The sequence below is a fragment of the Heptranchias perlo genome, chromosome 11 (assembly GCF_035084215.1).
Source record: "Heptranchias perlo isolate sHepPer1 chromosome 11, sHepPer1.hap1, whole genome shotgun sequence".
Lineage (NCBI taxonomy): Eukaryota > Metazoa > Chordata > Chondrichthyes > Hexanchiformes > Hexanchidae > Heptranchias > Heptranchias perlo.
The window spans coordinates 8,419,845-8,446,752 of record NC_090335.1 but is presented as its reverse complement, the minus strand read 5'-3'; the positions used below and the strand labels follow the sequence as shown (position 1 = coordinate 8,446,752).

Below are 26,908 nucleotides of genomic sequence, written 5' to 3'. Positions count from 1 at the left end.
CAGTGAATCCCTTTCTATGGGGGGGGGGTCAGTGAATCCCTTTCAATGGGGGGGTCAGTGAATCCCTTTCAATGGGGTGGTGGTCAGTGAATCCCTTTCAATGGGGGGGGGGTCAGTGAATCCCTTTCAATGTGGGGGGAGGGGTCAGTGAATCCCTTTCAATGGGGGGGGGTCAGTGAATCCCTTTCAATGGGGGGGGTCAGTGAATCCCTTTCAATGGGGGGGTCAGTGAATCCCTTTCAATGGGGGGGTCAGTGAATCCCTTTCAATGTGGGGGGGGGGGTCAGTGAATCCCTTTCAATGGGGGGGTCAGTGAATCCCTTTCAATGGGGGAGGGTCAGTGAATCCCTTTCAATGTGGGGAGGGGGTCAGTGAATCCCTTTCAATGGCGGGGGGGGTCAGTGAATCCCTTTCAATGTGGGGGGGTCACTGAATCCCTTTCAATGTGGGGGGGGGGTCAGTGAATCCCTTTCAATGTTGGGGGGGTGTCAGTGAATCCCTTTCAATGTGGGGGGGGGGGTCAGTAACTCCCTTTCAATGTGGTGGGGGGGGGGTCAGTGAATCCCTTTCAATGTGGGGGGGCGGTGGTGGTCAGTGAAACTCTTCCAGTGGGGGGGTCAGTGAAACTCTTCCAGTGGGGGGGGGGGTCAGTGAATCCCTTTCAATGGGGGTTGGTCAGTTGAACTCTTCCAGTGGGGGGGTCAGTGAATCCCTTTCAATGGGGGTTGGTCAGTGAAACTCTTCCAGTGGGGGGGGGTCAGTGAATCCCTTTCAATGGGATGGGTGGGAGGGGGCCAGTGAAATCCTTTCAACAAAACTTACATTTGTATAGCTGGGGACAGGGAGCTCAGCAAGCATGGGAATGAGATGAGAGTTGGGCCACAGAGTTCTGATTAACTAAAGGGTGGAGTTGGGAGACCGGTGAAAGAGGATTTGAGAAATGAATTCTTGAGGTGGTGAAGTTGTGGATTTGGGTTTTTCTATCAGAGGGATAGAGGTAGAGGTGCAAACTGTCAATATGCCAGGGTGGAAAAATATATTCCCGTTGGCTGACCAGATGTTGGGTAAGGATGTCTACTGAGGGCCGAGCAGAATGGTAAGCTCTTCCACTGCCCAATCCAGGTGGAGGGGGGTAATGGAGCTGGAGTTAGAGGTTGAAACAGAAAAGAATATCTTTGATCTTGAATACAAGACAAGACCTGTATATACCCCTGAAGTGCAAGAGCTCTACTTGTGTAGTTAAACAAAAGAGGCGAGAGATAGTATAAAACAAATGCAAAGAATAGTAGAGATCCCACAGACTGGGAGAGATACAAAGAACAGCAAAGGGATACAAAGAAAGTAGTGAGAGCTGCAAAAATGGAATACGAAAAAAAACTGCAAGGGATATCAAGGATAACACAAGTACATTAAAAGTTCTTTGATGACGTAACGGAGAAGGTTAATAGGGGTAGTGCAGTTGATGTTGTGTATATGGACTTTCAAAAGGCGTTTGATAAAGTACCAGATAATAGACTTGTTAGCAAAACTGAAGCCCATGGGATTAAGGGGCAGTGGCTACGTGGATACGAAATTGGCTAAGGGACTGAAAGCAGAGAGTAGTGGTGAGCGGTTGTTTTTCAGACTGGAGGGAAGTATACAGTGGTGTCCACCAGAGGTTGATATTAAGACCACTGCTCTTTTCGATATATGTTAATGATCTGGGACTTGGGTATAGAGGGAATAATTTCAAAGTTTGCAGATGACACGAAACTCGGAAATGTAGTAAGCAGTGAGGAGGATTGTAACAGACTTTCGGAGGTCACAGACAGACTGGTGAAATGGGCCGACACATGGCAAATGAAAATTAACGCAGAGAAGTGTGAAGCGTGATTCATTTTGGCAGGAAGAATGTGGAGAGGCAATATAAACTAAATGGTACAATTTTAAAGGGAGTGCAGGAGCAGAGAGACCTGGAGGTGTATGTACATAAGCCTTTGAAGGTGGCAGGACAAGTTGCGAAGGCTGTTAAAAAGGCATACGGGATCCTGGGCTTTATAAATAGTGAAACAGAGTACAAAAGCAAGGAAGTTATGCTAAACCTTTATATATGGTTAGGCCCCAAATGGAATATTGTAGCCAATTCTGACCACCACACTTTAGAAAGGATGTCAAGGCTTAGAGAGAGTGCAGAAGAGATTTACTCGAATGGTATCAGGGATGAAAGACTTCAGTTACGTGGATCGACTGGACAAGCTGGGATTGTTCTCCTCAGAGCAGAGAAGGTTAAGGGGGGATTTGATAGAGGTGTTCAAAATCATGAAGGGTTTTGATAGAGTAAATAAGGAGAAACTGTTTCCACTGGCAGAAAGATCAGTAACCAGAGGACTCAGATTTAAGGAAATTGACAAGAGAAGCAGAGGTGACATAAAGAGAAAGAATTTTATGCAGCGAGTTGTTCTGATCTGGAATGCACTGCCTGAAAGGATTGAAGGGGAAAAATTGCAGGGTTACGGGGAAAGAACAGGGGAGTGAGACGAATTGGATAGCTCTTTTAAAGAGCTGGCACAGGCATGATGGGCAGAATGGCCCCCTCCTGTGCTGTATGATTCTAGAGAAAGAGGATAGCTATGGGTATTTTGGGCCCTTTAAAGACAGACACAGGTGATATTGTAATTGAAAATAAGGAAATGCAGACTTACTAAATCATTTTCACATTAGAGAAAGAAGATAAAGTACCAGAAATATGAGGAAAACTAAAAATAAATCAAGGGGAGGAACTTACTAGATTTAATATAAATTAAAAATGATAATGAAGAAAATAATGAGACTGAAGATTGACAGATCTCCAGGACCTGATGGTTTCCAGCCCAGGGTATTAAACAAATGAAGAATGAGGATTTTCCAAAACTCTCTCAAGAATTGTCCCCTTGGATTGGAAAACTGCCAGTGTCGCTCCATTATTTAAGAAAGGGTTGGAGAGAAAAATCAGGAAATTAGTCTAATGAGATTATCAATGAGAAGTGAATTAAGGAACCTAGCAGGGACCTGCAAAGGAAACTTGCACTCTACCAGTCTGGGCTGGATTTAAACCCCTGTTCCAGAGGTAAAATGCCAGTATCTAAACCGCTGTACCATTCAGTTCCCCATTTATGTTTCTTTTTAAAACTGGATCAACATGTATCAAAAAATTAACAGTTGAGAACAAAATTACCTACAACAGCTTTACTGAAGAGATAAAAGGGTTGATTCTGTGCTCCTGCGCTTCCAGCAGAGATGCATGGTTGAAAATGATGGGTTTTGCAGCCCAAAGACTGCTGCACTGTGATGTGAAGCTCTGACAGCCTGGAACTGTCCGTGATGACAAGCGTTCAAGTGACTAGAATTTATCTCATGGGTTGCAGATAAATTGTTTTTTTTCTGTATGGAAGGCTAGAAATTACTGTCTGTAATTTTATCGTAAGAATGTTAAAATAGCAGAAAGATGAATTCGGTATGAGTGTATTCACACAATAACATTGCCTGCAGTAATTTCCACTCTACGGTTTTAAATCACAGACTTACAGCTGTGTGCAATCTGGATTAGGTTTCCAAACTTTCCACTATCAATATCTCACTTAGTCTAATCCTACTCTCCCCTCACTCCCCATACCCTTTAATAGAAAAGTCAAGGCCATAGAGCAGTTTGGCGATTTGGGTAAAGATAATCAGAGTGTGTCAGGAAGGGACAGAGAGTTTAACAGTAATAGTGCATCAGTGCATAAGGTCAAATCAGGGAAAAATAATAAAAAGTTAAAATTAAAGGCACTTTATTTGAATGCACGAAGCATTCGTAACAAGATAGATGAATTAATGGCACAAATAGAGATAAATGGGTTTGATCTAGTAGCCGTTACTGAGACGTGGTTGCAGGGTGACCAAGGTTGGGAACTAAATATTCCAGGGTACATGACTTTTCGAAAAGACAGACAAAATGGAAAAGGAGTGGGGGTGTAACCCTGATAATAAAGGATGACATAAAGATAGCAATGAGAAAGGATCTTGACTCGGAGGATCAGGAAGTAGAATCAGTATGGGTGGAGATAAGAAATAACAAAAGGCAGAAAACACTGGTAGGATAGGTTTATAGGCCCCCTAACAGTAGTTATAATGTTGGACAGAGTATTAATCGAGAAATAAGAGGAGCTTGTAACAAAGGTAATGCAATAATCATGGGGGACGTTAATCTTCATATAGACTGGGCAAACCAAATTGGCAAAAGTAGTTTGGAGGACGAGTTCATGGAATGCATTCGAGACAGTTTCCTCGAACAATATGTCGTGCAACCAAATAGGGAACAGGCTATTTTAGATCTTGTCTTGTGTAATGAGACAGGGTTAATTAGTAATCTCATAGTAAGGGATCCTCTGGGGAAGAGTGATCATAATATGATAGAATTTCACATTACATTCGAGAGTGATGTACTTAAGTCTGAAACTAGAGTCTTAAAACTTAAACAAAGCCAATTACATAGGCTTGAGGGACAAGTTGGCTAAGGTTGATTGGGAAATTAGATTAAAAGATATGACAGTAGATAAGCAATGGAGAACATTTAAAGAAATACTTCATAATTCTCAACGAATATACATTCCTTTGAGGAATAAAAACTCCACAGGAAAAGCGATCCAACTGTGGCTAACCAAAGAAGTTCAGGATAGTATTAGACTAAAAGAAGAGGCTTATAATGTTGCCAGGAAGAGTAGTAAGCCTGAAGATTGGGAGAGTTTTAGAAACCAGCAAAGGATGACCAAAAATTGATAAAGAGGGAGAAAATAAAAATATGAGAGTAAACGAGCAAGAAACATAAAAACAGATTGTAAGAGCTTCTACAGTATGTAAAAAGGAAGAGAGTGGCAAAAGTAAATATGGGTCCCTTAGAGGCTGAGACAGGAGAAATTATAATGGGGAATAAGGAAATGGCAGAGACGTTAAACAAATATTTTGTATCTGACTTCACAGTAGAAGAGACAAAAAACATACTGGAAAGAGTGGGGAACCAAGGGTTTAATGAGAGGGAGGAACTTAAAGTAATTAACATTAGTAAAGAAAAAATACTGGAGAAATTAATGGGACTAAAAGCTGACAAATCTCCTGGACCTGATGGCCTACATCCTAGGGTTCTAAAAGAGGTGGCTACAGAGATAGTGGATGCATTGGTTGTGATCTTTCAACATTTCCTAGATTCTAGAATGGTCAAAGTGGATTGGAAGATAGCAAATATAACACTGCTATACTAGAAAGGAGGGAGAGAGAAAACAGGGAACTACAGGCCAGTTATCCTGACATTAGTAGTCAGGAAAATGCTGGAATCCATTATTAAGGACGTGGTAACGGGGCACTTAGAAAATCATAATATGATTAGGCAGAGTTTACAGGGTTTTATGAAAGGGAATTTGTGTTTGACAAATCTATTAGAGTTTTTTGAGGATGTAACTAGCAGGGTAGATAAAGGGGAACCAGTGGATGTAGTATATTTGGATTTTCAAAAGGCATTCAATAAGGTGCCACACAAGAGGTTGTTACACAAGATTAGGGTTCATAGGATCGGGGGTAACATATTAGCATGGATTGAAGATTGGTTAATGGACAGAAAACAGAGAGTAGGAATGAACGGGTCATTTTCAGATTGGCAGGCTGTAACTAGTGGGGTGCTGCAAAGATCGGTGCTTGGGCCTCAGCTATTTACAATCTATATTAATGACTTAGATGAAGGGAACGAGTGTAATGTATCCAAGTTTGCTGATGACACAAAGCTAGGTGGGAAAGTAAGCTGTGAGGAGGACACAAAGAGTCTGCAAAGGTTAAGTGAATGGGCGAGAAGGTGACAAATGGAGTATAATGTAGGGAAATGTGAGGTAAAAAGAATAGGAAAACGGAATATTTTTTAAATGGTGAGAAATTATTAAATGTTGGTGTTCAGGGAGATTTGGGTGTACACGAAACACAGAAAGTTAACATGCAGGTACGGCAAGCAATTAGGAAGGCCAATGGTATATTGACCTTTATTGCAAGGGGGTTGGAGTATAAGAGTAAGGAAGTCTTGCTGCAATTATACAGGGCTTTGGTGAGACCACACCTGGAGTACTGTATACAGTTTTGGTCTCCTTACGTAAGGAAGGATATACTTGCCTTAGAGGCGGTGCAACGAAGGTTCACTCGATTGATTCCTGGGATGAGAGGGTTGTCCTATGAGGAGAGATTTAGTAGAATGGGCCTATACTGTCTGGAGTTTAGAAGAATGAGAGGTGATCTCATTGAAACATATAAGATTCTGAGGGGGCTTGACAGGATAGATGCTGAGAGGCTTTTTCCCCTGGCTGGAGAGTCTAGAACTAGGGGTCATAGTCTCAGGATAAGGGTCGGCCATTTAGGACTGAGATGAGGAGAATTTCTTCACTCAGAGGGTTGTAAATCTTTGGAATTCTCTACCCCAGAGGGCTGTGGATGCTCAGCCGTTGAGTATATTCAAGACAGAGATTGATAGATTTTTGGACTCTATGGGGGTAGGGTGGGAAAGTAGAGTTGAGGTCGAAGATCAGCCATGATCTTATTGAATGGTGGAGCAGGCTCGAGGGGCCCTATGGCCTACTCCTCCTATTTCTTATGTTCTTATCTCACCTAGTTTAATCACACCCTCCTCACTCCCCATACCCATTAATATCCCACCTAGTTTAATCACACCCTCCTCACTCCCCATACCCATTAATATCCCACCTAGTCTAATCACACCCTCCTCACTCCCCATACCCATTAATATCCCACCTAGTCTAATCACACTCTCCTCACTCCCCATACCCATTAATATCCCACCTAGTTTAATCACACCCTCCTCACTCCCCATACCCATTAATATCCCACCTAGTCTAATCACACCCTCCTCACTCCCCATACCCATTAATATCCCACCTAGTCTAATCACACCCTCCTCACTCCCCATACCCATTAATATCCCACCTAGTCTAATCACACCCTCCTCACTCCCCATACCCATTAATATCCCGCCTAGTCTAATCACACCCTCCTCACTCCCCATACCCATTAATATCCCACCTAGTCTAATCACACCCTCCTCACTCCCCATACCCATTAATATCCCACCTAGTCTAATCACACTCTCCTCACTCCCCATACCCATCAATATCCCGCCTAGTCTGATCACACTCTCCTCACTCCCCATACCCATTAATATCCCACCTAGTCTAATCACACCCTCCTCACTCCCCATACCCATTAATATCCCACCTAGTCTAATCACACCCTCCTCACTCCCCATACCCATTAATATCCCACCTAGTCTAATCACACTCTCCTCACTCCCCATACCCATTAATATCCCACCTAGTTTAATCACACTCTCCTCACTCCCCATACCCATCAATATCCCGCCTGGTTTAATCACAATCTCCTGCTTGTTCCCCTTTAATGTTTCTGCTTTTCAAGTAACTGTCTAATTCCATTTTGAATGAGTTTATGGACTGGGATTTTCTGCATGTGTGTTCACCAAGCTGGGATTTTTGACCCGCTCCTTTTAGTGGGGGGATCAATGTGGGCAGGAGAGAAGAGAAGTAGAAACCATATGAATTCCATATTCTAACCATCCACTGTGTAAAGGCATTTTTCTAACCTCCCCTTTAATTCTTTTTGAAACCACCTGAAATATCTTCCTTCTTATTACCGTCTCTATTTCTATCCAAGGGCCAATTTACCTAATCTAGGCTAACACTCTAGAGCAGCACTGAGGGAGGTGCCCTCTTTCAGGTGAGATGCTAAACTGAGGCCCTGTCTGCCTGTTCAGGTGGACGTAAAAGATCCCGTGGCATTGTTCAGAGAGCAGGTGAGTTCTCCCAGTGTCCTGGCGAATATTTATCCCTCAGGCTTGGCTCAGTGATCGCGCTCTCGCTTCTGAGTCAGAAGGACGTGGGTTCAAGTCCCAATTCTAGGACTTGAGCACATAATCCAGGTTGACGCTCCAGTGCAGTACTGAGGGAGTGCTGCACTGTAAGAGGTGCCATTTTTGGATGAGACATTAAACCTGCTCTCTCAGGTGGATGGAAAAGGTCCCATGGCACGATTCAAAGAAGAGCAGTGCAATTTTTCCAGTGTCCTCGACAATATTTATCTCTCAACTAACATCACCAAAAACGGATTATCTGGTCATTTATCACATTACTGTTCATTGAATCTTGTGTGAAAATTATTTTTTTACATTGCAGCAGTGACTACACTTCAAAAGTACCTCATTGTCTGTGAAGCACTTTGGGACATGCAAGGTTGTGGAAGGTGCTCTTAACGCAAGTTCCTGCCTTTCCTCCTACCCGCTCTCCTTCCCTCCCTCCTTTCCTTGAAAATTTGTACTTGTATTGTGTATGGTGCCAGTCTGACAACAGCTCTGCTTTTGGTTTCAGCAGTAAGTGTTGCACTTTGCCGTGCCTGTGAAGGGATGTATTGGTATGTTGTGAAGTTACGATGTTCTAACTTGTAAACATTTGACAGGTTGCCTTTGCCGGAGTGTAAATTAACCAGCTACTGGAATTTCAACCAACCAGAAAGCACACGCTGGAAACTTCTTTGCCCTTCAGAATCTCGGCAGACAAAAATAAAGGTTTGATCCCCTTTACTCTTACTGTACAATATGACAATCTGTCTGTTTACAAGATTTGTGCTCCCAATACAAAACCGAAGACAATCTGAAATCTTGTTATGTGAGACTTCTAGTCTAATTAAGTGTTAGTCTTGTGGTCTCCCTTAAATCCCAAGCTACTTTACCCGATGTGGTAGATTCAGGGAACCAAGTAAGGCATCCCTACCCGTGAAAGATGTGTCATGAATTTGACTAAGCGGGTGGTTGTGGTCACTGAATGATCTGTAATAACTGTATTAGGGTCTCCCAACCAGCAGGTCTCAGAAATCCCATTGTCTAATGCACAGTCCAGTAATCCTAACATTGGGAAATGTTGGCTAACTAGCTCAGTGGTGCAGTGATGAGATGTGAGTCGTGTTGTTATATTACTGCTCACATTGACGATACCGGATTCTTTACTCTTAGTCTGGTTCAGCAAAAACTGAAAGCGAATACACTTGAAAGTTTTAACACAATTTTTATTAGCTGCAGCTGACCCATCTATAGAATTGATTTCAACTCTTGACAGAGTCTGGTCAATCTCATAGAACAGGCAATTTACACAGTCAAAGTTCACACAATTATACATTTTCAGAGTGGGGAGGGACATGAGTAGCAAGGGGTTAAAACCAATCATAAGCTGAGTCTGGGCAAGCCATACTAACTGACATAATGACCGACCACTCACAGGTGATACCTGTTCATACGTAGGTCACAGGAAAGGGAGTCCCACTTATCTCAGGCCTGGGATGTTTTTCGACCTTGTCCGAAATAAGGATCCATTCATTAGGTAGCTGCAAAACAACACTCCCTACACCTGCTTACCCCAGAATTCAGCTTATTATATCGCTATGCTTGATTCATAATAAAGCATACATTTTCATACAGGAAATTAATAACATAAACGAATGATCAAGGATAAACTCATTTGAAAAGCTCATTGTTCTAATTCTAGCTAGCAAAATGGGCCACTTATATTAACCCTTGGTTTACCATACTGCCATTTTGTTATGGAGGCATCTTATTGAGCTACTGAAAGCTTACTACATATGCATTTCATTAGAGGGGCACCTCGTAGGTATTCTCATTCCCCCCTTTTATCATTTATGATAACTAATCTTTGCTCAATCAACAGTTCTGATTGGTCAAGGCTCTATACTCGGATTTGGTTGATGGCTATCTTGCAGACAATTTTGATGCTAAGAACGGTTATGGCGAAAATGAGTATTGCTGCAATTAGGATAACCAATCCATGCACTAGATACGCTCCCCATGAGGTACCGAAAAGCCAGTCTAACCAACCCTCCCTTGGGGTTTGGCGTAATTTCTTTACTTCGTCCCGTATGTGCTTAGCCAGATTAGTTATGTTTTCTGAGTTATCTGGTATGTAGGTGCAGCACTCTGATCCAATCAGCGCACACGTTCCCCCTTTTTCGGCCAACAGATAGTCTAGAGCCATGCGATTTTGCAAGGCCACTGTACGCATGGCTATCATTTCGGCGTTAATGTCCTGCAGTGCGTCTGCTGTTTCATTAGCTACCTGTTCTAAGACGGAAGCGATAAGCCGAATTTCCTTGATTGTCCTGCCCACCCCATACCCAGGGAACAAAATAGCGAAGTATCGTTCTGTCTCTGTGATTTCCCTTTTGAGTCGGTAATGGTGATGATCTGCTAGGGAGGGCAAGTGATGGATGTATGGTACCACATATCCCAAAAAGCAGGACCCAGTCCATTTCTGAGGCAACCATGGGTATGCCTTATGGCCACATATGAAATACGTACCATTGTAGGCTGTCAGATTGGAGGGCAATTCCGTGAATGGGGGCACCCCGTCTGGTCCCAGAGGTTGTTCCCCCCCCCCGGAGTCTGTGCTGCAATACTGACCCATTTCCGCAGCCGGTCCATTGGATGGTACTGGGGCTGGCGTACATTGTCACATTGATGTATTGAGTACATCTGCTCCATCCCATTACCTGTCCACCCGTGGTGTTTTTAGACAGGCATATTACCCCCTGAGGCCTTGACGTGTTGGTGAGCATCAGGAATGGGGGCTTATAGGTACGATTGTAATTGGGTTGGTACCACCCCTTAAATTTGATCCCACACTTGGTGTGGTTGGTGTATTTTCTCCATTGCTCCCCCACTGGAACTGGCACTGTTAAATCGTATGCTCATACATAGCCATTGTCTCTAATGCCGTTCCCGTCAGTTTCATTCCGATTTATCACCCATTCTGCCATTTCTGGGGAAGTTAGGGGAATCGGCCTAAGAGGGATACCTCCCTTGGAATGGGTAGGGATATGGGAGCACACCCAGCAGGAGGACATGTTTAAGCTTTGGGCATAGAGATGAGACTTACAGAGAAAAGTATTTAAATACAGTCCCCTAGACACCCGAGTCACAGAGCGCCTGATCCCTCCTTTCGAGCATGGATCTGGGGCTGGGAATTCACTTTCGTTTTGGTGGCAAACAAAATCAAATTTGCATTTAGTCCGGTAACATGGTAAGTGACTGTTCCTTTGTTGTGCTCCCAATATCAGCGTGCGGTAGGGCTGCCGCAAGAGCCCGGTAGAGGCGTCCACCTGGGTGACGTTCCATATTCCGAATCCATCTGGGTCGTTGCATCGAAGTACGTCTCCTGAGCATAGGTGGTATATGCGTTGAGGCTGGTCGCGCTGACATGTATCTTGTTTGTTCACTCCCAGGGTGAAGCAGAGTAGAATAGAGGAGATCCGTAGTAAGGCTTTCATGGCTGGTCACGGCACCTGTATAGGAAAGATTTCTTGAAAGAAAAGAGAAGTTAGCATTTTAAATTTAAAACGTGGGACTGATAGTTTTACAGTGGTGGAGGTGAACCCAAGCACTCTTCCCCTCCACTTTCACAGCGGTAGGGGTGGTGAGTAAGACTTGATAGGGCCCCTCCCAACGAGGTTCCAGTCCTTTCCTTGTCCAATTCCTGATTAACACGTACATTCCCGGTTCGATTTTAGATGGACTGGCTATAGGAGGAAGTTCGATGTAGGCAGCTCGTACCCGAGAGTGAAGGCTTCTCAATGCCTTAGTTAATGACAAAACATAGTTAGTCATTTCTGTCGTCATGTGGTGAAAATGGACAGTCTTCGGAACGTTTTGATTCCACGGGGTCTTGAGGGGTCTACCGTATATAATTTCAGCAGGACTTAACCGCATTACCCCAGCCGGGGTAGTACGTATCTGAAATAAGGCTATAGGAAGAAGTTTGAGCCAAGTAGTACCAGTCTCAGCCTGCAGCTTGGCCAGTTTATTTTTCAAAGTCTGGTTAGCACGCTCAACCAACCCAGCGGCCTGTGGCCTGTAGGCACAATGTAGCTGTTGTTTGATGCCCATCTGGGTGCAGAATTCCTTATTCACCTGGCCTACAAAATGAGGGCCGTTATCTGAACTCAATTGATTTGGGATTCCGTATCTAGGAATGATCTCTTTCATCAGAACTTTTACAACAGTGGAGGCTTTATTATCCGTTGTCGGATAGGCCTCTATCCATTTACTAAATACATCAACAATAACTAAAACATATTTATAACCCTGACATCTTTGCAGCTCAATGTAGTCCATTTGGAGGGTCTCAAAGGGACCTTCAGGTAAAGGGGTTTTTCCCTTTTCGCAAGACACTGCCTTTCCAGGGTTGTGTTTCTGACAAATAAGGCAACGACTGCTGATGCCCTGGGCTAGGGCTTGCAACCTCGGATGCCACCAAGTGGCCAGCAGTGTATCGCTAGCAGCTTTGGCCCCACAATGAGTTGCAAAATGTATACATTCAATAACCCATACTGCTAATTCATCCGACATACAAGTCTGCCCCGCAGGGGTAAGCCACAATTTAGATACACAGTCATAAGTACAACCAAGTTGTTCCCACAATTTCTTGTCACAGCCAGGAGCGTCCTCCTGTAATTTAATGACGTCTTGGATGGTTGGCATTGGTTTTTCAGAGGGAGACTTGCTCTTATTTGAGCTTTTAGTCTGACTCATCATTCTAGGGACAACCACCCTCTGTGTCTGGGACGCTTCCTTTGCTTCCCGATCAGCATATCTATTCCCTATATCTACTGAGGTCTGTCCTGTCGTGTGGGCGGAGCATTTCATAACCGAGATCTGTCTTGGTAGCATAAGGGCTTGTAATAAATCTGAGACTAACTTCTGATGGGAAATCTGCGTACCTGCAGAAGTCAGAAATCCCCTGTTTTTCCATAACTGTCCAAAATCGTGAACTACCCCGAAAGCGTATCTCGAATCTGTATAGATGTTCACTCTCAAGTTTTTTCCTAAAATGCAGGCTCTTATTAATGCAAACAGTTCCGCTTGTTGGGCAGAATATGGAAATTCAAAAGCAGCAGATTCAATAGTTTCACGGTATTGATTCACGATTGCATATCCCGAAAGTTTCTCCCCAAAGGAACCAATAGAGGCACTCCCATCTACATACATAGTTAAGTCTGGATCCTTTATTGGGACATCAGACAGATCGTCTCTGACAGAGGTGTCTTCCTTAATTAAAGATAAACAATCGTGTCCTGGGTCAGTTTGTTCAAAGGGTGGTTCTGTGAGAAAACATGCTGGGTTGATGGTAGTACAATGTTTAAATTGCAGTTTAGGATTATTCAGCAGATATATCTCATTCTATTTTGTCGGGCCATGGTAAGATGTTGAGTCTGCAGCTGGCCTAATAATGCAGTCACCGAGTGTGAACTGTATACAGTGATGTCCTGTTGTAAAGTCAGATTAGCAGCCGACTGCAGGCTATTGTAAATGGCCGTTAAAATCTGAGTACAAACTGGATGTCCCAGTGCTACCGGGTCTAACTTCGAAGAGTAGTACGCTACCGGTCTATGCTTGTCTCCATGTTTTTGAGTCAGAACAGCAGTCGAGCAATCAGTGAGGATAGTACAGTACAACTGAAAGGGTCTGTCGTACAGGGGTCTCCCCAATGCGGGTGCTTGTGACAAAGCTTCCTTTAATCTCTTGAATGCCTCTAAAGCTTCGGAATCTAGTTGAAATTCGCCCTCTTTGTTGGTATATGGCGTTAATAATTTAGTGTCCAAGGCAATATTAGGGATCCACTGTCTGCAATAGTTTACCATTCCCATCCACTGCCGTACCTCCTTTGCAGTGCGAGGTACAGGGAATTGACAGATTGGTTCAATCCTGCTTCTTTCTAAGCCTCGCTCAGTTGCTGAGAGCAAGACGCCAAGAAACTTAACCCTCTGTTGGGCCACCAGTACTTTCGACTGGGATACTATGTACCCTAGCGAGGATAAGTGATTTAGCAGTTGGGCAGTGTCTTCCCGGTTACTCTGCTCATCAGGGCTGGCTATCAACAGATCGTCCACATACTGGACTAGTGCAGACCCTTGTTTTAAAGTCAATGCCTGTAATTGCTCCTGTAGGCATCTAGAAAACAACGTTGGGGAGTTAACGAAGCCTTGTGGCAGTCGGGTCCACGTATATTGCTGTCCCTTGTAAGTGAAGGCAAAAAGATACTGGCTAGATGGGTCTAGCGGCAAGGCGAAAAAGGCATGTTGGAGATCGACTACTGCAAAGATTTTAGCTGCTGCCGGGACTTGAGCCAGAATATGGGCCGGATTGGGTACAAGTGCGTGTAGCGATTGTACAATAGCATTAATAGATCGTAAGTCCTGTACTAATCTGTACTGGTCTGGTTTCCCTGGCTTCGGCACTGCAAGAATGGGCGTGTTACACGGGGACTGACATTTAATCAAAATCCCTTGCTTTAATAATCCAGCGATCAGTTTGTCAATGCTTGGTATTGCCTGTTGCTTTAGTGGATATTGTCGAATAGAGGGTAATGCAACATTGTCCTGCAGGGCCACATGAATAGGAGTCATCTTAACGCATCCTACCTGTGTGGGGTCCTCTGCCCACACTTGCGGATTGACATATTCTGGTTTTTCTTTGCCCACATGGTGGTGCAATTGTGCCCTGTTAACCTTTGGTGTCTGATAAAACAGAATAGTCCGGCCATTTGACAGGATCTGCTTCTGCCGGTTATTTGGATCAGCTTGTTCGACTGCCCGATTTACCATGGGTCCTAGATTCCTCGCATGGTGCGGGTAATTCACCTCCCGGGTGATATGTGGGGCTCCTTTTATTTCAAAGTATCCTGGATCCCATCCCATTGTTTTTGCAGCACGTCGAGCGATGTAACTCTGAGGGGATCTCAACATACTCTGCTCTCCCTTCTGGTCCTGTAACCATAGCTCGACGGATAACTTCCCATTCCGTTCCTACATAGCTTCGGTAAAAGTCCTCTAATTCCTTATTCTTCCCACTCATATCGTAAGCCAAGGTTACATGAAGGGGACCCTCATCCTTAAAATCTAGAGACCACCATTGTGGGGTGATAGAAACATAACACTGCCTTTTGGGGGCCCATGGTTTCACAGTCAGTCCTTCGTCCCCGCACTCAATGCTCAGGCGAAATGTACAGAGCAAGTCTCTAGCCATGAGGTTACAGTCTAGTCCATTTGTGATTATAAATTGGTGTTTTACTGAGTCATTTCCAAAATATACTTCCACTGGTTTAGATATCGGGTATTGGTTCACTTGTCCCTGGAAACCAGACAGACTCTGTCTTTCCCCGGACTCAGGGAGATTGAGCTCCGATCGGACAGATGACATGGTTGCTCCGGTGTCTACTAAGAATGTATGTGGGTTTCCTTCGATCATTAATGACAGAACGGGCTCCTGCTCTGACTGGATCCCGTTCACCACAAGGTTAGCTAGTCAATACTGGGGGAAGGGATTATTTTGGGAAAAGTCCGTATATCTTCCTCGTCCTTGACTTCCTTGCCGACCTCCTCTTCGCTGCCCCTGCATCTGTTCCCCTCTTTGTTGTCTACGGGAGGGACATTCCTTGCTCCAGTGGCCCCGCTGACCACAATTGAAACAGCCATCTGACCCTGTCTGTCTCCCTCCTCCTCTTCTCGGTTCAGAATTACGTCTCGGGGGAACATAGGGTGGGCCATAATTAGGGGCGGTTGGTCCGTTAGGATGTGTAACATATCCATTCCCTTCCCTGTCCACCCATCCTGGGACACAAGACTGAGGCTCCATCTGATATCCTGTTATGAGTTTTGGCTCTTCCTTTTTCATCACATACTCAGTCTTGACCCTAACTTGGGCTTGACCTTCCTGGTGCTTATTATTCGTCCAGTAGTATTTTACTGCCCTATTCATATGGGTGGGAGTATTCTCTGACCAGTTCATATTATTAGTCTTAATTGCTTGAACAACCTGACTCGGTAGGCAGTTCAATAGCATAGCACAGTACTGTGGCGAGTCCTTTTTGTCACGGTATGCTACATCCCCTGACTGATTCTGGTATATTTCGGAGAATCTTTCCAAATATTCTTCTGCTCCCTCTCCCTTTTTAGGCTTGGTGTCTAAGATCTTGGTTATGTCAACTGGTTTTTGTAGAATAGCAGTAAGGGCAGCAAAAAGACGCTGCTGGCGGTGTTCATCATTTGCTACCTGTTCCATCAGTGCGGCATGATTCTGATAGGTCAACTTTGCTAGGAATTTAGTATGTTCAGCAGGGGTTAAAACTTGCTGTATTAGCGACCATAAGTCCCTTGATTCGGCATTATAGACGGAAATGGTAGTCCGAAGAAAGTCCACGAATGAGGTAGGTGCTTGTTTTGTATCCGGTATCCCGGTTAGAATGGCCATTATTTCGTGGGGTCTCCATGGACAGTACAGATTTATCGTTTGGGGGTTGTCAGCGTCTCCGGCGTTAGCCGCGACATAGGCGGGGTTCGGTACCTGTCTCATTGGTAAGTGACGAGGGGTCGGTTCATATCTAACTAATGTCTCAGTATTACGTCTTGAGTCTAGTGATATCAAGTCGTCACCCGGCTCTCTAGTGTCTGTGTCTCTAAGACCCTGACTGTCCAGTCTCAGCTGCTGTCCGGAACTAGGTGGGTTGGCTGAGGGTTTAAAAATTGGAGCCAATAAGCCCTTAGTTTGAATTCTGGTACGGGAGGAGACTGGGGAAATAATTTGAGGCGTTATGACAGCGGTTTGAACAACCGGTGTCGGAGCTGCTGAGGGATAGAGGCTACTATATGCAGGAGGAGCACTAGGACCCAGGGGAGTTACATGGGACCTGAAGTTCCATTCATCTAATTCATCGTCTTCCCCGGTCAAAGCCATGCCAACCATTGGATTACGTAATCCACTCCTATCAAGTGTTTTAGACTCGACCGAAGTCTTTTCAGACTCCCGTTCTGCATGAGCACATTCTTTTTCTAGGAGTTCTGCAGACTTAACTATTCCTCCTTCAGTGAGTCCTATTCCTAACTTTAACGCGTTATCTTGCCAGCTGGCTAATACTGACGCTCCTCTCAATTCCTGACAGGACTGTTTCCATAAAGCAATTAACCCTTTGGCTGGTTTACCTCCGTTATTTTTCCAAATTAGTTCCTCAGCCTTAGTGACGGCATCTAGGTTTTTATTGCCCCCCAATGGCCATTCCTCATTGCCCAGTCTTTTATTCAGCCCCCCTGACAACTGTCTCAATTGTTTTACCTTGTCTGGATATTTTTCACACAAAATTTGTAAGGGACTTCCCGGTTCCGTAGTGACATCCAAACAATTACCCATCTTATCTTGTTTTGTTACCCTTAGTCGACCAGTTAACACAACTGTATTGGTCGCTACCCAGTCAAGTCAACTAGTTAACGCTACCGTATGTCACCACCCAGTTACTTACTGGATTTAATTATGGTCCTGACTGCTTGTGCCTCACAATCCTAAGTGCCCTTTGTGCCTACACCCACTTCAGGGTCCTGACCTTCGCGTGGAGGATCTCCTCTCTTAACAGCCAGTCTAAGGCGGGGTGTGTGACAGGCACTTCCTTCTGTAGTCGATCAGCACAAGCAATCAGTTCCTGTTTGTATCCAATCCCCAAGGATTCAAAGTACTGGTTTATAGCGAATCACCAGAGACTTGAAACCTAACCCTTAGTGATATTGATCACTGACCCACCGTGTTCAAAGGTCCTGTTTATATCCAATCACCAGGAACTCGAACCGAGTGATATTTTGATCACTAACGCACCGTATTCGCACTTCCTGTTTATTTTCAATGATGTGGAGATGCCGGTGATGGACTGGGGTTGACAATTGTAAACAATTTTACAACACCAAGTTATAGTCCAGCATTACTGGACTATAACTTGGTGTTGTAAAATTGTTTACAATTTATTTTCAATGACCAGGAACGCGAACTGGACTCAGTGATGTTTGTTGATCACTGACCTACCGCTTCAGAGTTTCGGTTTATACTAAATTACCCGGAACTCAAAGCCTGACCTAGTGGTATGTTGATTACCACTCCCTCAGTACGCCGACTGAACCTTAGTGATATTAATCACTAACCTATATCCGTGTATTCGCCAGACTAAGTACTAGGCTGAATCTCGTAAGGACGCCACGCAAGAGTTAGCGATGGGACGATTCGTCGTCAGACGTGACAGATTTAGGAAAGCCGGAGTGGTAAAGAAGTGTTTACTCACCCGGGGCGCCCTCTCCTTCGTCCGTGTCCAAGACAATTCGTCTCTTACGCCGCGAACTCTCGGCGATCGACCGGTGAGATCCCGGACCCGAGCCCCCAAATGACGATACCGGATTCTTTACTCTTAGTCTGGTTCAGCAAAAACTGAAAGCGAATACACTTGAAAGTTTTAACACAATTTTTATTAGCTGCAGCTGACCCATCTATAGAATTGATTTCAACTCTTGACAGAGTCTGGTCAATCTCATAGAACAGGCAATTTACACAGTCAAAGTTCACACAATTATACATTTTCAGAGTGGGGAGGGACATGATTAGCAAGGGGTTAAAACCAATCATAAGCTGAGTCTGGGCAAGCCATACTAACTGACATAATGACCGACCACTCACAGATGATACCTGTTCATACGTAGGTCACAGGAAAGGGAGTCTCACTTATCTCAGGCCTGGGATGTTTTTCGACCTTGTCCGAAATAAGGATCCATTCATTAGGTAGCTGCAAAACAACACTCCCTACACCTGCTTACCCCAGAATTCAGCTTATCATATCGCTATGCTTGATTCATAATAAAGCATACATTTTCATACAGGAAATTAATAACATAAACGAATGATCAAGGATAAACTCATTTGAAAAGCTCATTGTTCTAATTCTAGCTAGCAAAATGGGCCACTTATATTAACCCTTGGTTTACCATACTGCCATTTTGTTATGGAGGCATCTTATTGAGCTACTGAAAGCTTACTACATATGCATTTCATTAGAGGGGCACCTCGTAGGTATTCTCAACATGATCAAAGAGGACTGTCCAGAGTGAAAAGGGGTTGCAGAGGGCAACAAGAGACTAATCCTCCTGATCATAAAGGGAATCAGTTGACAATTAAGGGTCCTTTTGTGTTGAAAAGAATCATCACAGAAGGGAACCCTGTAAAGGTGTACAAGATACCATACAACCAATGAAGCTCATGGTACAGAAGGAGGCCTTTTAACTATGTTGTCTGTACCGACTCTTTGCAAAAGCAATCCAAAACTAATCCCACTGCCCCACGCTCTCTCCCCATAGCCCTGTATCAATCCCAAACTAATCCCACTGCTCCACTCTCTCCCCATAGCCCTGTATCAATCCCAAACTAATCCCACTGCTCCACTCTCTCCCCATAGCCTTGTATCAATCCCAAACTAATCTAACTGTCCCACCGTCTCCCCATAGCCCTGTATCAATCCAAAACTAATCTAACTGCCCCACTCTCTCACCATAGCCCTGTATCAATCCCAAACTAATCCCATTGTCCCACTCTCTCCCCATAGCCCGGTATCAATCCCAAACTAATCCCACTGCCCCACTCTCTCCCCATAGCCCTGTATCAATCCAAAACTAATTTAACTGCCTCACTCACTCTCATAGCCCTGTATCAATCGCAAACTAATCCCACTGCTCCACTCTCTCCCCATAGCCCTGTATCAATCCAAAATTAATCTCACTGCCCCACTCTCTCCCCATAGCCCTGTGTCAATCCCAAACTAATCCCACTGCCCTACTCGCTCCCCATAGCCCTATATCAATCCAAAACTGATCCCACTGTCCCACTCTTTCCCCATAGTATGTTCCCCTGCTCCAAATGTTTATCCAGTAATCCCTTATAAGATGCAATGGCCTCAGCTTCAGCCACTCCCCTGTAGCAAAGTATTCTATGCTCCAACAACCCGCTGTGTAAAAAAAAAATTCTCTCCTTATTCTGATCATTTTAAATTAACGAGCTCCCATCACTGAGCCCCCAACCAGAGGAAATAGACTTTCCCTATTCTAGCTCTCAAAACCCTTAATCGTTTTTTAAAAAACCTCTGTTCAATCTCCTCTTAGCCTTTTCTGACCCAGTTTTGACCCTCCAAGAAAGTGAATTGATATGGCAGCCCTGAACCAGAGATATTTTACAATCCAGTAACGTTGACTTGAATACAGTGCGTTGGGACAGAGCTTGTAGCGGGATTTTAAGTTTCCCATGAATGTGAGCCCGTTAATGCCCTACCCCGCCCCATAAATGCTTCTTTAAACGGCTAATAAACAGCTCCACCATATCCACGGCAGTCAAAGTTATAATACAAATGTTGGCAATGCTCAGCATATATGCAGGGAAAAGGCAGAAGATGGCGCTTGCTCAGAACCAGACGATGGAATGTAAACAAGCCTTTCAAGTGAAACTAAACAAAAGGTAGAGAGCAGAGGAAGAGAGGTAATGGCCCTGCCACCAAATGGTCTTTTTGGCAAGTTTAGAAGAGGTAAAACTAGTAGATGATGTATGGAGGTAATCTCAATGAGGCAATGAAAAGTGTTTAGAAAAACAAGAGAATGAATAAATAGCTAACTAAGGCAGTGGGGAAAAAATGGAGAAGGAAGGAAGCTAAACTGCAAAGGAACTTCAAAGGATATATTTTCCAGTTTTACATTCCCGGCACTGGACAGTGGATGCCAGGAACACGTGTTGGAATATCGGACATAGAGAATAGCACGCCCATTCTGCAGCCTACGCGGTCTGCCATCCAAAAAAGGAAAATTACCCCGCAAATCAATACTGATGGGTGCACACTTGATATTGCGCCACATCAACTGTCCTGCCATTCTCTAATACAAATGTGCTAGATTTTCAGTTGCTAAATACATGTTAGGGGTAACAATATTTTCAGTTATTTAGTCTTTATTTTCCCTTTATTTTTTTTAAATATCCCAAGATTTTTGTGTACGATTTTTAATGTACCATTACTAACAGGAAGCCCCTGTGAGTGTGGGTCCCACTTAAGTGTGAACATTTTTCAGCAATGATCTTTGGGTAAGTTACATTGATATTATGGCATTTTGTGTGGTATTTGAATAAGTTACTGTTCTGAGGACCACAGCAACCTGCTACTTCTAAATTTAAGTGAGTTCCTTTTTTTTCTTGGAAGTTTGTTTCTCTACACATAGAATCATAGAAATTACAGTACAGAAGGAGGCCTTTCAGTCTATCAGACATGAGCCTGTACTAGCTCTTGACCTGGAGCCATTGGGATTGATTTCCTCCTATGGGCTACACCTGTGAGGAAGCATGATCCTGCCATTTGGCCACACTCCTGGTACAGGTTCACCTCTTAGCTGGATTGAGCTCCTGAAAACCGGGGAGGAGACTGGAGAAGCCGCTGCTGATCAGAGAGGTCTCCCGGAGATCACCTGATGCCCCACGTCAGGACCTGGAGAGCAGCGGCTCGAAGACCATCCTGGGAGCAATGCCGCGTCCCGCCTCATCAAAATGCTAACACTAGGCCTGCATCTACTTCAGATTAAGGGGTGATTTAATTGAGGCGTTTAAGATGATTAAAGGATTTGATAGGGTAAATAAAGAAAAACGATTTCCTCTGGTGGGGGAGTCCAGAAAAGGGGGCATAATCTTAAAATTAGAGCTAGGCTGTTCAGGGGTGATGTCAGGAAGCACTTCTTCACACAAAGGGGAGTGGGAATCTGGAGCTCTGTCCCCCAAAAAGCTGTTGAGGCTGGGGGTCAATTGAAAATTTTAAAACTGAGATTGATAGATTTTTGTTAGGTAAGGGTATTAATGAATATGGAACCCAGCTGGCAAATGGAGTTAAGATACAGATCAGCCATGATCTAATTGAATGGTGGAACAGGCTCGAGGGGCTGAATGGGCTCCTCCTGTTCCTATGTTCAGGTGCTGGCCCAGTACTGCTCATGGGGTACACCCCAGTAAATCTGGATGTGACTGATTGGGAGCAGAGACCTGCCATTACGGATCTCTGCCCCTTTTTCCTCCTCACTGCCTCTGGGGAACGCTGATTTCACAGGTGGAGTAAGGAAAGGAATCCACTTTGTCCACACTTAATCCCCTTTCCTGGCCCTTTCCCCCTATTCTTCTACATTCTTCCTTTTGAAATATTTATCCAGTCATCTTTTCAATGATATTCTAGTCTCTGCCTCAATAGCTCCCTGCGGTCAAGCATGTGCTAATAACCCTCTGTGTGAAAACATTTCCTCTAACTTCCCCCTTTACTCTTCTGGTGATGATCTGCAGTCTATGCCCCCTCATCACTGATTCACCAACCAGCGGAAACAATCTTTCACTACTTACTCTCTAAAAATCGTCCAGTGTTTTGAAAATCTCTTTAACATTCTCTGTTCCAGTGAAAAAGTTTGTCAAGCCTTTTTTCATTACTGTAATCGCGCATTCCTTTTGCCAAGTCTTTACTGTCCCCTTTCCATGGCTCCAATATTTTTCCTATAATGGAGTGCCCAGAACTGCACACAATAGTCCAACTGTGGCCTCACTAGTGTCTTGCAAAAGTCCAATGTAACATCCTTTCATAATTTTAGGTGTCAGCCGTGGCTCAGTGGGTAGCACTCTCGCCTCTGAGTCGGAAGGTCGTTGATTCAAGTCCCACTACAGAGACTTGAGCATATAATCCAGGCTGACACTCCCAGTGCAGTACTGAGGGAGCTCTGCACTGTCGGAGGTGACGTCTTTTGGATGAGACGTTAAATCAGGCACCCGTCTGCCCTCTCATGTGGACATAAAAATCTGACGCCACTATTCGAAGAAGAGAAGGGGAGTTCTCCTCAGTTTCCTGGCCAACATTTATCCCTCAACCAACATTACTAAATCAAATGATCTGGTCATTATCACTTTGCTATTTCTGGGAGCTTACTGTGCGCAAATTGGCTGCCGTGTTTTCTGCAGTACAACAGTGACTACATTTCAAAAGTAGTTGGCTGTAAAGCGCTTTGAGTTCGTGAAAGGTGCTATATAAATGCAAGTTCGTTCTTCCTTCTTTCCTTTGAAGACCCCTATTACCCACATGGCAGATTGGTCAAAAAAGTAAAGGCCCATGGGATCCAAAATTGGCTCAGTGGCAGGAAGCAAAGGGTAATGGTCGACGGGTGTTTTTGCGACTGGAAGGCTGTTTCCAGCGAGGTGTCGCAGGGCTCGGTACTAGGTCCTTTGCTTTTTGTGGTATACATTAATGATTTGGACCTAAACGTAGGGGGCATGCTTAAGAAATTTGCGGGTGACACAAAGATAGACCGTGTGGTTGATAGTGAGGAGGAAAGCTGTAGACTGCAGGAAGATATCAATGGACTGGTCAGATGGGCAGAAAAGTGGCAAATGGAGTTCAATCCGGAGAAGTGTGAGGTAATGCATTTGGGGAGAGCAAACAAGGCAAGGGAGTACACAATAAATGGGAGGATACTGAAAGGTGTAGAGGAAGTGAGGGACCTTGGAGTGCATGTTGACAGATCCCTGAAGGTAGCAGGACAGGTAGATAAGGTAGTTAAGAAGGCATATGGAATGCTTTCCTTTATTAGCCGAGGCATAGAATATAAGATCAAGGATGTTATGCTGGAACTGGATAAAACACTAGTTACACCACAGCTTGAATACTGCGCATAGTTCTGGTCACCACAATACAGGAAGGATTTAATTAGAGGGTGCAGAGGAGATTTATGAGGATGTTGCCAGGACTGGAGAATTTTAGCTATGATGATAGATTGGATAGGCTGGGGTTGTTTTCCTTGGAACAGAGGAGGCTGTGGGGCGATTTGATTGAGGTGTACAAAATTATGAGGGGCCTAGATAGAGTGGATAGGAAGGACCTATTTCCCTTAGCGGAGGGGTCAATAACCAGGGGCATAGATTTAAAGTGATTGGTAGAAGGATTAGAGCAGAAACGAGGAAAAATGTTTTCACCCAGAGGGTGTTGGGGGTCTGGAACTCACTGCCTGAGACGGTGGTAGAGGCAGAAACCCTCAACTCATTTAAAAAGTACCTGGATGTGCACCTGAAGAGCCGTGACCTGGAGGGCTACCAACCAAATGCTGGAAAGTGGGATTAGGCTGGGTGGCTCGTTTCTCAGCTGGCGTGGACAGGATGGGCTGACTGGCCTCCTTCTGTGCCGTAAATTTTCTATGATTTCTATGATTCTATGATTTGGACAGCACTCTCTGCTCCAGTGAAAAAAAGCCCAATTTTTTGAGCATCCCTTCATAACTATAACCATAATCTCTTTTCTGTTGGCAACCGACAACATTGAAAATTAGAATTAAACTTGATACCTCCCCCTCAGCCTGGTTATAAATTGTGTTAATAACTTCTTCAAACTGCCAATGTCACCATTTTATGATTGTCAACAAGAATGATGTTGTACATTTAAATTGTGTTTTTCACATGCAGACTGTATTATAGATTTTCTGATGACTACTGGTTTTGAATTCCTGCCTTGATAAATTGATGATAAAGCCATATTGGCATCACCTTCAAGAATATGTTGAAGTATAATTCAGGATCCATTCTGTTCAAATTCAGTGTTTGGAACCAGATTCTGGTCCAGATTTAAAGGGCCACTTTTGCAAATGCACACTATTATCCTCACCCACCGACCACAAATGTCAGGAGATGGCTGGCGCACTGCCCCAATAGGCCCAAGTGAGACATTCATAAACTCAGCCCATAGTTGTCTTCATGTTTTGTGAGTGTACATCAAAATCAAAAAGCGACTGCAACTTATCCCCTTTAATTAAAGGCAGTTTCTTTGTTTCAGGCAAAATAATAAACATTTAGCTTATTAATAAAGCCTCAGTTCATCGAAGCGTAAAGCGCAGAAGGAGGCCATTCGGCCCATCGTGCCTATGCCGACTCTTTGGAAGAGCTATCCAATTAGTCCCACTTCCCTACTCTTTCCCCACAGCTCTGCAAATTTCCCCTTTTCAATTATTTATCCAATTTCCTTTTGAAAGTTACTATTGAATCTGCTTCTACCACCCTTTCAGGCAGATCATCATAACTTGCTCCGTTAAAAAAAATTCTCCTCATCTCCTCTCTGGCTTTCTTCCCAATTATCTTAAATTTGTGTCCTCCGGTTACTGAACCTCCTGCCAGTGGATACAGTTTCTCCCTGTCTACTCTATCAAAACCCCTCACAATTTTGAACCCCTCTATTAGTCTCCCCTTAACCTTCTCTGCTCTAAGGAGAACAATCCCAGCTTCTGCAGTCTTTCCACATAACTGAATTCCCTCATCCCTGGTACCTTTCTGGTAAATCTCCTCTGCACCCTCTCCATGCTCTTGAAACCTTCCTAAAGTGTGGTGCCCAGAATTGGACACAATACTCCAGCTGAGGCCTAACTAGTGTTTTATAAAGGTTTAGCATAACTTCCTTGCTTTTGAACTCTTATGCCTCTAGTTATAAAGCCAAGGATCCCGTATGCTTTTTTAACGGCCGTGTATACTTGTCCTGCCACCTTCTAAGATTTGTGTATGTGAACCCCCTAGTCTCTCTGTTCCTGCACCCCCTTTAAAATTGTACCATTTAGTTTATATTGCCTCTCCTCATTCATCCTTCCAAAATGCATCACTTCACACTTCTCTGCGTTAAATTTCAACTGCCATGTGTCTGTCCATTTCACCTGTTTGTCTATGACCTCCTGAAGTTTGCGACTATTCTCCTCATTGTTTGCTACATTTCCAAGCTTTGTGACATCTGCATACTTTTAAATTATGCCCCTATACCCAAGTCCAGGTCATTAGTATATATCAAAAAGAGCAGTGGTCCTAATACTGACCCCTGGGCGACATCACTGTATACTTCCCTCCTAAATAATCGTTCACCACTATTCTCTGCTTTCTTTCTCTTCGCCAGCTGTGTTTTGAAACCTTGAATTGTGTCAGGTATAGAAGTAACTTATCAATCAACCAGTTGCAGTTGGTATTTTTAATGTGCTCATAAAGGAGAGGACATCTATTTGATGTTTTAATGGATGTAAAGACAAATTGCAAGCGTTGCATTTAGCTCTGAATGGGATGTAACCATTTTTCTGTTTTTACTAGGGTCCCATGTACCTGAAGGTTCAGGGATATCCCCTAGAACGGCATGAGTCGAGGGGGCTCATCTTCACGGAGGAACAAGCCCACTGGAGAATTCCCCTGAATGAAGTTAATATAGTTTGTGACGTTGCTACAGCCAAAGGTAACGCCCTTTCAGCCACAGGCATTTCCTCGTCAGGGGAAGACCGGGTTCTCCGAGCCAGCCCTGATCCAGGATTACTCTTGTCGCTGGTTTTCAGATTTCTTTGTGAATTCGGAGATTGCAAGTGCTTTATCTTTGCATCAAAATCCAAGATTGAAGGGATTGACACAGTTGAAGCAGGCAGATTGTTCCCAGCGGACGCGCATTATAATTAACAAATTAGGAGTAAGAAGGGATGTCAAGCGGAACTTGGTTGCACAAAGAGTCTGAGACTTGTGGAGTCGGTTAGCAGGAAATGCCATTGGAGCAAATAGATTCACACGGCAGCTGGAGTGTTTCTAAAGAGAGAAGGGTTTGGGGGAGATGGTTAGAAAGGAAGAACTTGCATTTATATAGCACCTTTCACGACCTCAAGATGTCCCAAATGAAGTATTTTTGAAGTGTAGTCGCTGTTGTAGTGTAGGAAAACGCGGCAGATCCCACAAACAGCAATGTGATAATGACCTGATAATCTGTTTTAATGATGTTGATTGAGAGATAAATATTGTCCAGGACACCGGGGAGAACTCCTCTGCGCGTCTTCAAAATAGTGCCATGGGGTCTTTTACATCCACCTGAGAGGGCAGACGGGGCCTCGGTTTAACATCTCATCCGAAAGACATCACCTCCGACAAAGCAGCACTCCCTCAGTA

At 44.2% G+C, this 26,908-nt stretch overlaps 1 protein-coding gene across 1 annotated transcript in view; it reads left to right on the top strand.

Moving 5' to 3' along the window:
* The window catches only part of vwa8 (von Willebrand factor A domain containing 8), a 387,545-nt gene that overhangs the window by 233,597 nt on the left and 127,040 nt on the right, over positions 1-26,908 (top strand). Inside the window, exons 27-28 of the mRNA XM_067992504.1 lie at positions 8,512-8,620; positions 26,078-26,216. Of these exons, the coding sequence (XP_067848605.1) occupies positions 8,512-8,620; positions 26,078-26,216 (248 nt within the window). The remainder of the gene's footprint in view (positions 1-8,511; positions 8,621-26,077; positions 26,217-26,908) is intronic.